This window comes from Thermobia domestica, chromosome 3 (assembly GCF_964235325.1).
Source record: "Thermobia domestica chromosome 3, izTheDome1.hap1.1, whole genome shotgun sequence".
NCBI classification, from domain to species: Eukaryota; Metazoa; Arthropoda; class Insecta; order Zygentoma; family Lepismatidae; genus Thermobia; species Thermobia domestica.
In genome coordinates, this window is record NC_137456.1 from 91,103,988 (window position 1) to 91,118,976 (window position 14,989).

The following is a 14,989-nucleotide window of genomic DNA, read 5'->3' on the forward strand; positions in this document are numbered from 1 at the left end:
GAATTTACACTTAACATTTCGTGGATTTGATACACGAAGCAGTTTCTCCCTTTTCGTATTAATCTCTACTTTTCAGAGCGCGCTGGGGAATGAGCGGTATATAGCTATGGCATTATAATTCACTATGGCATTATGTAATACATTCTGCATGTGAGACGAAATTGAAAAAAACACTGAAATACATGAGTTAGAAAATGATTGAAACAAACTGAAAGGATAAAATGTGAAACGATTGAAGGCAATAAATTTGTAAAATTTAGTTTCCGTTCAATGACATACTTCACTTTCCCGTAATTCTTGCCATTCGAATACCTCTTTCCTTCTCCATATGAGAAGATTTCACACATCAAAAAATATGGATTGAAATTAAAATTAAAGCACGTCAAAAATTAAAAGAGGAGATTCGAACCTGGGTTGCATTTTTATAAAATCAATTCGAGAATCACATGTCTACATCGACCATTTACTTGCTCTACTGAAACTGTTGACTAGTTTAAAGAAAACTTTCATGTAAAACTAGTCCAGATATTAAGGCCTATGTGAAAAGACCATCATTAGTCGAGTTACTCATCATTTCTGTCTTTAACACAGAAACAGGTCTAATAGAGATTTCTTAATGATGAACATGTCTCAAAACGTTTTCAGGTTGAGGCTCAGGTTTCAATGTTAGTTTTGCAGCTTAGGAAAAGACAGAAGATGTTATTTTGCAATTATTTAAATTAAGTCAAGAGTCCAGAAATATTATTTAAGTTTCGAAGTACTTTAAAGTTAAATATGGTTAGCAAACTTGTCAATATAACTAGTACTTTACTGTATCTGCTTCATCGGAAGAACATGTAGCTCAGTGGTATAATACGAAGCTACCAAAAGAAAGACCGAACTCGCATCATGTCGTATCAATTAACCCTTATCCGGGCAACCGGGACCTCACAGGCCCAGTAACTTATTATTATTATTATTATTATTATTATTATTATTGTTATTATTATTTTTATTTTTTTGCGAATTTTTCAACAACCACACCTATTTCGATGACATAAAATTCTGAATTCTTCTAACCTTAGTCGAAGCTAAAGTCGTGAATATATCGAGTTGGTAAAGGTAATGGACTATTTTTTAAAAAGTTGAAAACCTTTTCCTGATGTAACCGGGCAACCGGGGCCTAGGAGGCCCCGTATATCTTTAGTGCAATTCCTGTGAAATACTAGATCAAATGGTCACATAATTATATATTGAACACTTGGCTATTGTAACCTTTAATCGGAAAAGTATGTGACAACAGACATTGAATTTTACGTGTCCTGCACTTAAAATATATACTGGGCCTGACAGGCCCTGGTTGCCCGTCTACGTTACAAAAATGTCTTGCCCGGATAAGGGTTAACTTGGAAACTCGAGATCTAGAGTGGTTTGGAACAACTGTTTTAAAACTTTCACAAATCTTTTCAATCTTTCTTTCCATGTACTATGACAGAAACATGTCTTTGATACTATCAATTTAGTTTATAAGGAGAATAAAAATAATACAGTGGTTAACTGTAAGAGTAGGTGTAAGATCCTTGGATCACTAATTCCTTAGTTCGATGCCAGTCGAATTAATGGCGTTTCCTATGCCTACTTAATTTCCAAATGGGTGTCTATAATCGGACTTAAGTTTGTTTAGTGGTAGATTTATATAGTAGTACCTTGAAGAGAAGTTATCTTTAAGCATATTGAAAGGTTAAGTGTCCAGCTATAAGTTTTTTTATATTGGTTGTAGAGTTATCTGATTTAATGACGATACTTTCTTATTTCTTTTCTTTTCTGTTTTCAATAGTAGATTCTTCATTTTATATCGAAATAAGGGTAGGTAGAAGGGTATATACCAGCGGCGTTAATTTCTGTAGAATTTTAAAGGTTCCGTTTAGGGATTATCTCGCTGTCAGATATTATCTAACAAGATATCAACGCTCGTCGAATCCATTTTATGAGAACTCTCATTCCTGCAACCAATATAGTTCTATTGAACTCCCAGAACTGTCGACTATTGCATGAGTTGAGTTGATTTTGAGTTTAACGTCCCTTTCAGCAGCGGAGCTATATGAGACGGGACTTAGTGATTAACGTGGAATCTGAATCTCATAAGCTGCCGCTGGGAATCGAACGCGTCTCTCTAGTCTCCAACGACAAAGGCGCGTGCGCTAGCTGCTTAGCCACGAACGAGCTCCTGTCAACTATTGCATGAAATCATAGTTTCTTGTGGTGAATCTGGGACAATGGCCGAGCATGGCTATTTTCCCCTGAAGTTTTCATACACCAGAGAGGATGTGCACTTCCTGGTGTCGTCTTCTCAACAGGTGAAGCCACAGAATTCATTGGACTGGGCTCAGGGCTTTTTATGGGAATATCTTGAAACGGAATGACATGGATTTCTAATTCCGTTCCACTTCCTTGAAAAATGTAGAGAAATTTTGCAGCTATGACTTGAAGCCTTGTTCAAATGAACTGTGATTTGGTTGGTGTTCGCAGCGTACAATTTTTGAATATCGAACGTAAAGACGTGGGTCATAACGGATTCCTGGAAGTATCTTGCTTTCAATTTCACGTTATCGATCTTGAGCATTAAAATTAGCCGTAAACTGCTACAGGACTTTTCCCGGCAGAGGCGAACACAATGCTACAAATACGTTTACAAACTTTACAAATGTTACAAACTATCAATATAAATAGAAACAAATTTGTACGTACAGATTGTAAGTACTAAACAGATAAGTCTTCAATTTTTTATTATATAATAGCTTTTGCCGTTAAATTCTAAATTCTTAGAAAAAGTGAAGAGATGCAGTCATCGCCCTAATAGTTTAATATTAGAAACACTATCAGTTTGGTCAACGTTTGCAGTACATCCATTAATTAGGAAAAGTAAATATATAGGTTTGGGATCTTTACTTATTCAACGTCATATGTTTGTCAGAAAGTTTCGTAATTTGTACATAAGACAAACAAAAGTCATACTTTTTTAACTTTTAAGTGAAGAAAGTATGATACTTTAAAATTCATGACGTTCATGTCTCATTCGTGATTATTCATAATTTGAATGCATTTTTTAGTCTTAAATTACTTGGACTCATCTCGTGGTTAAATAGAAAGTCACACACCCTACCCACCCACCAAGAAATAAATACCTACCTTCGGTGCGAAGATTCACGTTCATTTTCTAACCCGAGTTAATGGAATAAGGGTCTGCAGTTACGTTGCGTTTTGACGTCTTATATAGCAACCCTATTGAAATGAAACGTTGAACTTGTAACGAACCAATGAACTTGCTTTACCCAATGAAAGAGAAAACCAATTTTAGAGCTTTTAATTATATTAATTCTTTGTACACTTAGAAAATCTGGATAGAAACAAGGTTTCGTTTTTAAAATAAGACTATATTTTCTGATGAGTCTAAAGGCATCAACATTTACTTACAAAGAAATTTGTTTTCCTATTAGAATTATTACAGCGCAAGAGGAATTGCAAATGTTATGCTGCATGTAATGAAGAAAATGTAGACTCAGTACTTCACCTATTTGAAAAGTAAGTTTTCTTTATAAATAGTATTATTGTATATACAGTATGGCGCTAAATTCGTTGTACAAAAGCAGAGGAGTGATTCCTGAGAGTAAAACAAACAAAAAAGTTCCAATAAACATAGGGCGAAAACCCCATCGTTTACGTGTTATAGGTTGCCGAAAACATGAAAAAATGAATTCTAAAGGTCCATAGCTCCAAAACTATGGGACATACTGTAGTCGGGTTAAGACTTCACGTAGGAACTAGTATGTGCTCTATCCAAAAATACATGTTTTAGAATCCTAAGGTACTCACGCAACAATTTTTATGGAGGTAGTGGGAGAGTGCTTTATATCATAAACCCGTAGTCAAACTCCCTCTATAAAAATTGTTGTAGAAGCACGTCAGGATTCTGAAAAACGCATTTTTGGATAGGGCACATACTAGTTCCTAAGTGAAGTCTTGATCCGACCAAGGTAGGTCCCATAGTTTTGGATCTATGAACCTTTAAAATTCATTTTTTCATGATTTCGGCAGCCTATAACACGTAAACGATGAGGTTTTCGCCCTATGTTTACTGTAACTTTTTTGTGTTACTCCCAGGAATCACTCCTCCGCTTTTGTACAACGAATTTAGCGCCATACTGTATAATTGATTGTAGTGTATTAAGCGTATTTACAATATTATATACTGCATATTATTACGATATATTCAATTACTTGTGAGATGTATATACGTATGTAAATTGAATACTAACTTTTTAAAAGAAGAGAAACTTAGGCAATTTTTATGCGTAAATATTCTAGATATTTTATCATTCTGCTCTTATACAATTTTAATCGAAGAACTTCACGATTGCCATTGTTATTTTATAGAGTAGGATATACAGTACGATACTGTTTCTAAATATAGTAGGTTTTGGATTATTCTGTTTTACATATTGTATGAAGTATTCTTTGATATCTCTAAGATCAACCTGTTCTCGTTTTAACTGAATTATTCATGAGTTACGTTATATAGGATGCATTCTATAATAACTGTCTAAAAAAGATCAACCTTTCTTACAAACGTATGTTTGCGTAAAATGTTTACATTTTTGATACTCAATTTCTAGTGTCTGTGCCTCTACTTTAACACGCCACTAGACTAGTCAGTTAGTACAAAAAGTAACCAAAACACACAAATAATTTTGAGTAAAAATTTAGTTTTGTTGGAAGTCTTTTGTACTTTGAGTACAACAGAAAACAAAGAATAAAGCGAAGAAATCATCAAGTTTGTATTATATTATATATTTTTCGTCATTCCTAGGGTAGAGTCGTGTTAGTTATATATTAATTGTTTCTGACTAATACCTGGTTGTTAATTGTATTTTGATAAACTTTTGTGTGTAACATACCACGAATAACTTAAAGTACCGTCAAATCTCTTGAATTTCATGAACATGAACATGCTATTACTATCCAGTTACCAAAACTAATAGTTATCATATTAGATTATTATCTTTTGGCATTGGAGAATTCCATAAATTGCTGTCAGTATATAATTCCCATAGAAACTCTGAAACAATTATATCAAAATGGATAACTATCAGATTACTTGATATCTTTCGTCATTCTTACAGATTGTAATAAAATGATTTTTGTACGTAATGCAGTACCATTTACTAATTTTATTCAACGGAAAGGCTCTAAGATACTAGCAATACAGTTAGTACAGTGAGCGTACACTAACAATCATAATACAGACTTTTGTTACAATTTCCTTTCTGGGCCTACACCTTTACCTTAATTCGTGGTTGCAGTCGTTTTATGTTGGCGTTTGTTGATCTCAGCGATGCACTACTATACTGAACTTAGCCAGAATTTAATATATCGAAAGGCGATGCCATTAAAGGGTTCTTTCGGGAGCAGGTCAAAAGTCCCACAACCATACTCCCACACTCAGAAAATGTCAAAACGCCCACACAATCGGTCATAACTCCCACACAAATTGACAAATCTCCGAAATGCACAATCGGTCATAATTCCCACACAAATGGACAAATCTCAGAAATGCACGAACGATGAAAACACCCTTGTACTTCTTTTTCTTATTTTTAGCGTGTGAAACTTAAAAGACGTGCAACCAGGATCATTTCAAAGTATGGGAGATTTTTCCGATTGTGTGGGAGTTATGACCGATTGTGTGGGTGTTTTGACATTTCTTGAGTATGGAAGTTTTGACTGTGGGAGTTTTGACCTAGACCCGTTGTTTCGACAGTGGACAACAAGGTTTTATCTGACTACTACTTCCCAAGATCCTCAATGTATCTGTTCAACACAAGGCTCACAGCTTCGATGGATGGATATGAATTTAGCGTCCCTTTTAGCAGCAAGAGACGTGGATATTCAGCTTTAGAACCAGGAACCGAACCACATGAGCTTTTACTGGTAACTAAACTCAGATCGCCTGCGCAAATGGAGCATGCATTACCCATATGTCCACAATAGAATTCACTTTTGTTTCTGTTCTTTTTATGTGACAAAGAGCGTTGCCGGTTATCCATTCAATTTAAATACTTATATCAATTCCTGCGGTTACCTATCTAACAGTCCAGTGGCGATCAACTTCAAGCAGACTTCGCACTAATTCCACCTTCTCTGTAACGGACTACTTCCAGGTTAAACAAAAGGCTTTTGCCTGTCGTGCAGTTGTCCAATACTGCAGCCCATCGTTTCCACACATTTCCTTCAAACTTTCACGACACTGACGTGCATTGTTGCTATGAACGAGTTGAACATTTTCCAAGATCGTTTTGTAAGTTTTGTTAACGTTTTTTTACGGTACTTTACTCAGAACTGGCCACTTTAAGACAGACAATACAACAACTAACCGATTGATGATGACACTGTGTACCTCGACAATAGTTCAAACTGCTATTTTCTGAACTCTTCTCTCGCAAAACTATGGAATACTTATCTTCCGACAGTGCTTTCAGTATTATCCCATTCGTGCCCAGAATTCCCCAGTGGTATTTTGAAAAGTTTCTTTTCGCCTATTTGGTCTTAATAGTACTCTAAAATAGAAATTAGAATATTTTTGAAAAATATTTATTTTTTTCTTGTTTTTTAGGACGGCAACGTAAGTTGCCCAATGGCACATACATACTCAAAAAAGGGAACATTTTGGAAAGTTACAATTTTTAGGGAGAAAATACACTGCGAAAACATAACTATTAAAATCGAGATAATCCTTCCTTTACAGACCTTCAATCCTTCCTTCTGGAGTCTTTGAAATCAATCAAGTTGAGTCTTTCTCCTCAAAACCCATTGTAGCCAAAAACAGTGCTAACCTGACGTCAATATATCATAGAAAGAAAATACAACGATGCTATGACGAAGCAGACTCCAAAGTAACTTCATAGCTAAAACCTGCAACGTCAATCCATGAATTTCTGCGCTCTAACGAAAAATTGCCGTGGCAACTTAAGTTGCCAAGGGGCAGTAATGGGTTAAAATTACAACCTTCGTAATCGTGTTACTTGATCACAATTCGTAAGTGCTAATTGAAAGGACAGTAATAGTACCTCCCTACAATACTTTGAGATTGTTTAATATTAGCATATACGATCTAATATACTATCATTAACTTTGGAGGAAAAATAATAATGTATGATAAACTAAATAATAATAATGAACTAAACCTCAGCAAGTAGAAAGCACGTGGCTATGTTGTAATATTGCGCGATAAAGACAGTGAATTTACATTTGCATCACATAATGTACCTATCTTTCTTCAAGACATGTTTCAATCCTAAGGGAATAATCTGAACAGCTAAATTAACAACTTTAATAAGCAAATAAGGGAGATGTTTTACTAGTATTGATAACATATTTCAAAAGTCTTCATAACGTACTTCAAGCTCTTTGAGCACAATCAAAACTAAACTGATGATTTAAGGAATGAAATATAATTTCGTAGGATTAGATTGTACTCGAATAGACCTATTAAAGTGTCAACTTCAACTAGTAACAACGTGTATTAGGGTTAATGTGACTCGGTTTTTGAACTCCGAAAAGACAAATAGGGAAGATAATAATAGGAACCATAGCAAATAAAACCTTTATGTTAAGTAAATGGAACTGTCATGGAAAGAGTAACGGCGTGAAAAGCCAAGAAACTGAACAGGTAAATATATTAATAGAAAATGTAATCATTTTAAGATCTCTTACCATATATAATTATGTAGACGACGTTGTTATGAGCACATTTTAAAGAAATTAAAGAGTAGACATAAATTAGAGTCAAAAGCAGTTTAAATGTGAACTAATGGAAAGTGGCAGGAATATATATGAATACTAAAGTTTTATCTATAGTTTTCACACACTCTCTCACTATCTACTTGTATATCGATGGCGAAAGTGCAAAATCTCGTATCTCCACTTTTTATGAAATTTTAGATTTTGGTTGCATTCAATTCCCCTCATCTGGATCTACGTGTGTGCAAAAGCTTGTAAACGAAAACCCAATTAAAAAGTGAAAACCTAGTGGTAAAATTAGACAGATTTTATTGCTCTCCTGTAAAGTTTGGTTTTGATGAGTTATGAGGTTTTGCACTTTTTCCCTCGAATGGTATAGCGTGTTTAAAAGGCTCTTAATATCTTACTTTAATTAATTTCAAAAATGAACGCATTTTAACAAATATTTATGATCAAATTACAAGTTTTAAATTTGATCCTAATGTAAACAAAATATTTTGTTATGTCTGCCTATGAGGATCTCAAGTGGCGTATCTTATTCCAATCTGGTTCTAGAATAAGGATTTCCATTCGTATTATGATACCACTTAAGTTGTAGAAAATACTCTTGTATTGATAGTGTTTAAATTTTAATACTTTATTGATGTCATTTTTAGTATATCAACGATATGTTAATGTAGATAAACGTTTCACTAGCAATCAATAATGAAATAACATGGCAAAAGTATAACATAATTTTCTATATATATATATAAAACAATAATGAAGTTAATACTCGTAATCTGTAGGTAATAACTTTAGATCCAGCAATAATCTGGTTTAGGATATATTTTATCAATGATGATTCTAATAATATAATAGTGATGGAAAATATAATTTGATCATAATTATTTCTTAAAATACATTAATTTGCAAACTCGGACTGACCACCATCAAATGAGATGGTTACATGTACCGACACATTCCGGAAAAATCAGAACGGAAAAAAATTATAGAGTTTAGATGAAAGTGGAGAAATAAGTTTACATTTGCAATCATATGGTCTTTTACTTGCATCCCCGAGTAATACATTTACGCACAAATCGTTATTCATCCCAATATATAGCGGGTATTTATACAACTTTCATTCATCGATCTCAAATACAACCTAATGCTACAAAAATAAAATACGTAATAATTTAAAAATCAATATTGCTAATTTTTTATTGTTATTTTCAGGCACAAAAAAGATTCTATTATCTATGCAATACTGAACTTTCCTAAGGTCAGATTTAAACGAGACATTGTATTTGGAGATGTAGAAATGTTAGGTAAGCAGGCAGAGTTTAGTTATTGGCTTTACGTAGATCATATTTTACGTAGATACGTTTTACGTACATAAAATAAGACTAAATAGATAAAATAAATAAATGAATATTTTGTTATCCAAAAACGTTATTAGAAGCGAGTCTTATAAACAATGCAAAGTCCACAATTTAGAAGTTTGATGTTAATGAATATTTATGTAATGAAGAATCTAGAAATGTTAATTTCTAATAATAATAATAATAATAATAATAATAATAATAATAATAATAATAATAATAATAATAATAATAATATAATGTAGATATGATTAGTATGACTAAGTGGTACCGAAGACTAAAAATATAAGTAGAATGATTGCTGAATTGTGTGTTAGTACTTGGAGAGAAAAAAATATTTTATCTTTGCGGTTGGACAACAAAAATATTTAACATTATGGAAAGCTTGATTTAGTGTTTTGCTTCAAGGAAGAGAAACGTGGAACGGTGTAGGAAAGTAAAAATTCATTGGAAAAATTTCTGAAAAAACATTTTGAATGAATTATTTTCTTCGATAATGCACCAACAAGTGAATGGATAAAACAATTATAAGCCTATAAAGGTTTACCTGGACAAAAGGAGATTCCTTTGAATACCATATGAAAAATAAGGCGACCAGGCTGTTTTACTGCACAAGAACTAAACAAGAGGCACATACTGTGCTTTATTGTTGTGAGTAAAATAAGTATCAACCGCAAACTATCATTGATACTGAATAACTATTTTATGCAACAATAGTATGAAACATATCACAATCAGGTATTGTAAATGCAGTAATTAATTTCACCTCAACAGAAATTTTACTTTTATATTTGATGTAAACTTTTCTTTAAAAAAATAAGAAATTTGGAAAAATTTATCCTTAATATTAGAAAATAATTACTTGATTAAATAGTAATATATGATGTAGCAGGAAGTTAAGTAACTGCCAATACTGGTTTTTAAATACACAAAGAAAATAAATTATAATCTCAAAACAAAATTGTTAGCCATTTGACCAGAAATAAATGGATAGGATTCTCAAAGTGACCATTACAGTGAAATATTTTGCCCCATACTTCCTGGTCGGAAACTAGATCTTTCTGGTATAATTGCTGCATGTATACACATATTCAAGGAAATATCTTACTAAAGAGATAAACGAATATTTCTTTCTTTAAATAATTTATCTGAAGCTAAAATCAGCGTTAGATTGTGTACTGCATTACAGTGCTTAAGTCCTAATATAATACGTTTTAGTTTGTGTTAGCTCAAAAATGCTCATCTTGGCATTTGTTGTAATAACAACTGCACACACATTAAGTCACCAGGTGCTAGCTTGTAGTGTGGAATTCACTTTGCACGATTTCTAATTGAGTATGCGATGAGTTTCTATTAATTTTAATTAAAGTTTTGCATTATTCTTGTATTAAATATAATATAAAATTTGAGAAGTCAAAGATAAATATGTTTATCTATAAAGAATGTGTCGAAATTCGCATATAATATTCTCCGTACACAAGAACGAACACAGTATACATATATATATATATATATATATATATATATATATATATATATATATATATATATATATATATATATATATATATATATATATATATCACACTAAGGGATCAAGAGAGAAGTTCCTTAAACTTCTTGATGATTCTTAAACCACGCCTGAACAATACTGTCTGTATATCAAGACGTTACCATTTTCGAAAACTGCAATGCTTCCGGAAAACTACATCTGTACTGTACGAAGAATACACTTTAAACGTTCACATAATCTTTGGCTAATTTCATATTCGAGAGTGATGATAAGTTAAAAGGAATACCGTAATGTTGAGGGCTGGAACAGACATTAATCTCTTCCAATCTTCGAACTTTTATATTTTGTTTTCTTGGAAATAAACGTTTTCATGCTGTGGCTTTTCAAAATCGCAACTTGACCATGAATATTTCGCTTATGTAGCTATCACCCAAATGTGACTGTAAAACAAGACCGTCCTATCTAATGATTAAATTCTGCAGTCAAAGAAATTAGCTTTAAGTTTCATTGCGTTAATCCTCTTAAATATTCGTCAACCACCCTGCCTTGGCTTGTTTTCGTCTACTTTCTTTCATATATCGGGATGGATTGTTGCTTGTCCTGTATGTCGCCATCACTTTGGACATTGTTGCTCAATCAAATGGTAATCTTGGATACACTTATTCCTTCTAACCATCTAATTCATCTTTCTTTGTAAATAGAAAAGATTACTAATTTCATTCCATCAATATCTCCCCTTTTCATCATACCAATCCACATTACTCGCCATCTTTACTATTCACAACCACCCAACATTACACTAACAAAATAGCGCACGTATATTCAATGTTAGTATTTCAAAAATTTTAAGTGTAGTAGTCTATGTATGGTATCATTTGTTCGATAAGGGTGAGCGTCTCAAAAACATTATGTTTGATGTTGTTGTCATATAGCATGCAGCTTTAGTATTCATAATGGAAGTTTGTGACACTAAATATTAGGTATTGGTTAATACATTGTGTAGTTTCCATCATAATATTAATATATATAATGTTTAACATTTTCCTAATAAGTTGGAGGCAAATTAAGTATACCCATCATTGCCTTACATATAAGTATCTATTAATTTCAGACATACTATTAAATGAAATACAATAATTAGTTTTCCTGAATCATACAAGTAAAATAACAACTATAATTAATTTTTCGAGAACCATTTAATGCCAACCACAGATATAACGAATAATCGAGATAACGTGAGGTGGAAAGGTACTTATATAGAAAACGAAGTTTACAGGACGAGAGTTAGAATCTTTCTTCCATATATTATTCTCTAACAATATGATATTTACTTATTTATTTATTCACTTAGTTTCATACAGAACAAGGCTATTTATCTGAAACCAAACAACATAAGGAAAAAAGACAAAAACAATAAGAAAGAAAGAAATACAAAAAGGAAGAGACATCTCTCAGATTATAATATCCTATTAAGTTGAAACAAGAAACAGGTTCTAAAGGTTCGTTCATAACTGAAAATGTTAAAACCTGCACTAACTGTATTGCAATCGTGCGTTAGTCGTTAAAACAAGGAGCGCTTAACGTTTGATAACCTAGGGGTCACATAAGTTAGCATATTAAAAAAGTAAGTTCGCCGTGGAGGAACACGGATATTGATCTGCGATAGTATTAAGTAACAATCAACTTTGCCAATGATAATTCCTTATAGTAAAGTAAGTAGCAGCACGGCATCCTTTGTCAGGCGTACGTAAGTTCATTAAAGATATTACTTCTTGTCTCGTGTGGTTGCGTAACTCGGGAATTCTAAACCTGACCATGACAAGAAAGAAGTTTAAGACGGAGTCAATACGAGATATATTAGTAGGTACTGCCATATTTCATACAGGTGAAAAATATTCAATGATCGGGAAAACAAAAGCCTTATAAAACATCATACGAGCATGAGACTTTGTATTTCAGAAAATCTAAAAAGTAGACCAAATAGTTCTATAACTCTGAATGAGATCGATATGATGTGATCCACAAAGGAGAGGATTTCGTCAAAAACAACATCTAGATCTTTGTGAAATGAAACCGGTTTAATGGGTACATTGTTGGCGTTGTATATCTGACAAAGTACATTCTTTTCTAGAAAGAGAGCGAGTAGAACACCTGTTGGGATTTAAACACAGATTCCAGTTAGAGCACCTGTTGACTTTGACTGTTGGTATTTCAACACAGCTAACAATGAAATCTTTGTTTATATATTTGTGATTGCTAATTGTCTGATTTCGCTTTACTGAAGTCAGTGCCCCTAATTTCTCTTTATTCAAGTTAATGCCTTCTTACAAGTGAATAACTTCGTAACCTAATTAGTTTGATGTCGAAATAAATATTTTATTAAAAATGAATGTGTTATAATGCATCAATTTACTGATATATCAAAAGATTTCAAACCCAAATGTAAATTCAGCACTATAGAAGCATAAAATGTGTATTTCGTTGTCTAGAACTAGAATTCATTTTATATATTCGCGAAATAGCCTATGTAAAATGAATTACAAATAATGCCCTGTCATAAAGAGAGAACTTTAAGTTGGAAATTATACAAATATCACTTGGTTTAGTATTTATTAGAATTTATTTCTTTTGAAATCCAAACCACAAATAGTTTATAAAATGCAAAAGCAAATATATATTACACTATCAGTGCCGGATTTAGGTTTGATTGTCCCCTAAGCTATTGAAAGGGGACCTTTATATATATATCAAGCGTTAGGGGTCCTTTATGTGTCACGCTTTCTTTTTCAGTGACAAAATATCCCCATTTTTTAAGTTTGAATATATGCTAATTTATGAACCTAATGGATATCTAAATGGAAAAAAGGACCAAATGCAAGCAGAGCTGCGAAACGGGGGCTCCATTATAAGCGGGGCTTCATAACAGAGGCCTCATTACAAGTGGGGCTGAGAAATAGAACACTGTAACTTGCTTCGTAAAAGCCTAGTGCATAACAATACAAAATACCATTGTTTGTGCGTTTTATTTACTTGCTTATTGCTTTATTTGAAAATTACATTACAACCATTTTTTCTTTAAATATTGGAGCCTCCAAGCCAGTGGAACCCTAAGCAATAGCTTGTTTAGCTTATACGTAAATCTGAAGAACTTCATAAAAATCTCCTGGTGTTTTGGGTGTATCGTGCAAGATAATGATGGCAAACAGAACTCGTGAAAGAGTAGTTTGTAATCATACGAGAGCAATGGTAGTGATCGAAAGCAGTCCTTATTGATATGGATCGCTGAACATAAAAGACAATTGTCACAAAGAAATGTAAAGCAAGTGCTGTCATTCTGGCTGAAGAACTCAATGAATTTCAGTAAAGATTTTATTTTAGAACCGGAGTACAACGTGAGCTGCATAACCTCAAAACTTACTGTCAGGTTGTAATTTCGAAACATCTAATGACCGGTCATCAACGAAGAAGGGCGGAAAGGATAGTTCCAAAAATGGTTGAGTGAGCAGGCGCACTCTAAGGTACGGATAAGAACTAGTAGATTTTTTAATTTGGCAAAGCACCATACTAAACTTGTTTATCCGTAGCTTGAGAAACTTAAGTCTCGTGTCAAACCTTATTGATAATCTATGGTTAGTGTTAGAAGAATTAATTTGATGTTGATTTCCTATTCTATTAGCACATAACCTAGGCTCACTATTTACCGGGAAACTCTTTTCGATATATATATATATATATATATATATATATATATATATATATATATATATATATATATATATATATATATATATATGCTTCAGTTCTTCAAGATCTAATTATTAGGATTTATCTAATTGTTCAGATTAAAGTAAATAAGTAATTTTTGCCCAATCTAAGCCTACAGAAAGATTGAAATACATGCATTGAAGGTTTCAGGAACATAAGCTTAGTGCTGTATAACAAGTGTCGACAGTAAGGGTATAACATGTTTAGATTATCACAACCAACTATACTGAAATTAGTAATGCGCATCTCTTTTATGACTCGTTTAGAAAATCGGGAATTTGCTCGGTGACTCGATGCACTGGTGCATGTGAGTTAAATGGCAGATCCAAAATCTTAATCACTTACGTGGTTCAGAATAAAGCTTGGAAGTTCAATACCAGTAGCCCATATCTTGTGACGATCACTGATGTAGATTATTTGGAGGAATGGCAGGTAAGAAACTAACTAAACACGAATGGTTGACATCAATGAGAGAAACACCAGACACTGAAATACACGGGGTTGTATTCAGATGAAGACATTCCTGCTTGTTCCTCCTAAGATGATAAGATACTCTCTTCAATTTATTTCA

The 14,989-nt window shown here is 32.9% G+C and overlaps 1 protein-coding gene across 1 annotated transcript in view; it reads left to right on the forward strand.

Moving 5' to 3' along the window:
• The window catches only part of LOC145681868 (uncharacterized), a 197,819-nt gene that overhangs the window by 131,446 nt on the left and 51,384 nt on the right, over positions 1 to 14,989 (forward strand). The window contains exons 9-10 of the mRNA XM_081753474.1: positions 3,477 to 3,561; positions 8,995 to 9,086. Coding sequence (XP_081609600.1) covers positions 3,477 to 3,561; positions 8,995 to 9,086 — 177 coding nt within the window. The remainder of the gene's footprint in view (positions 1 to 3,476; positions 3,562 to 8,994; positions 9,087 to 14,989) is intronic.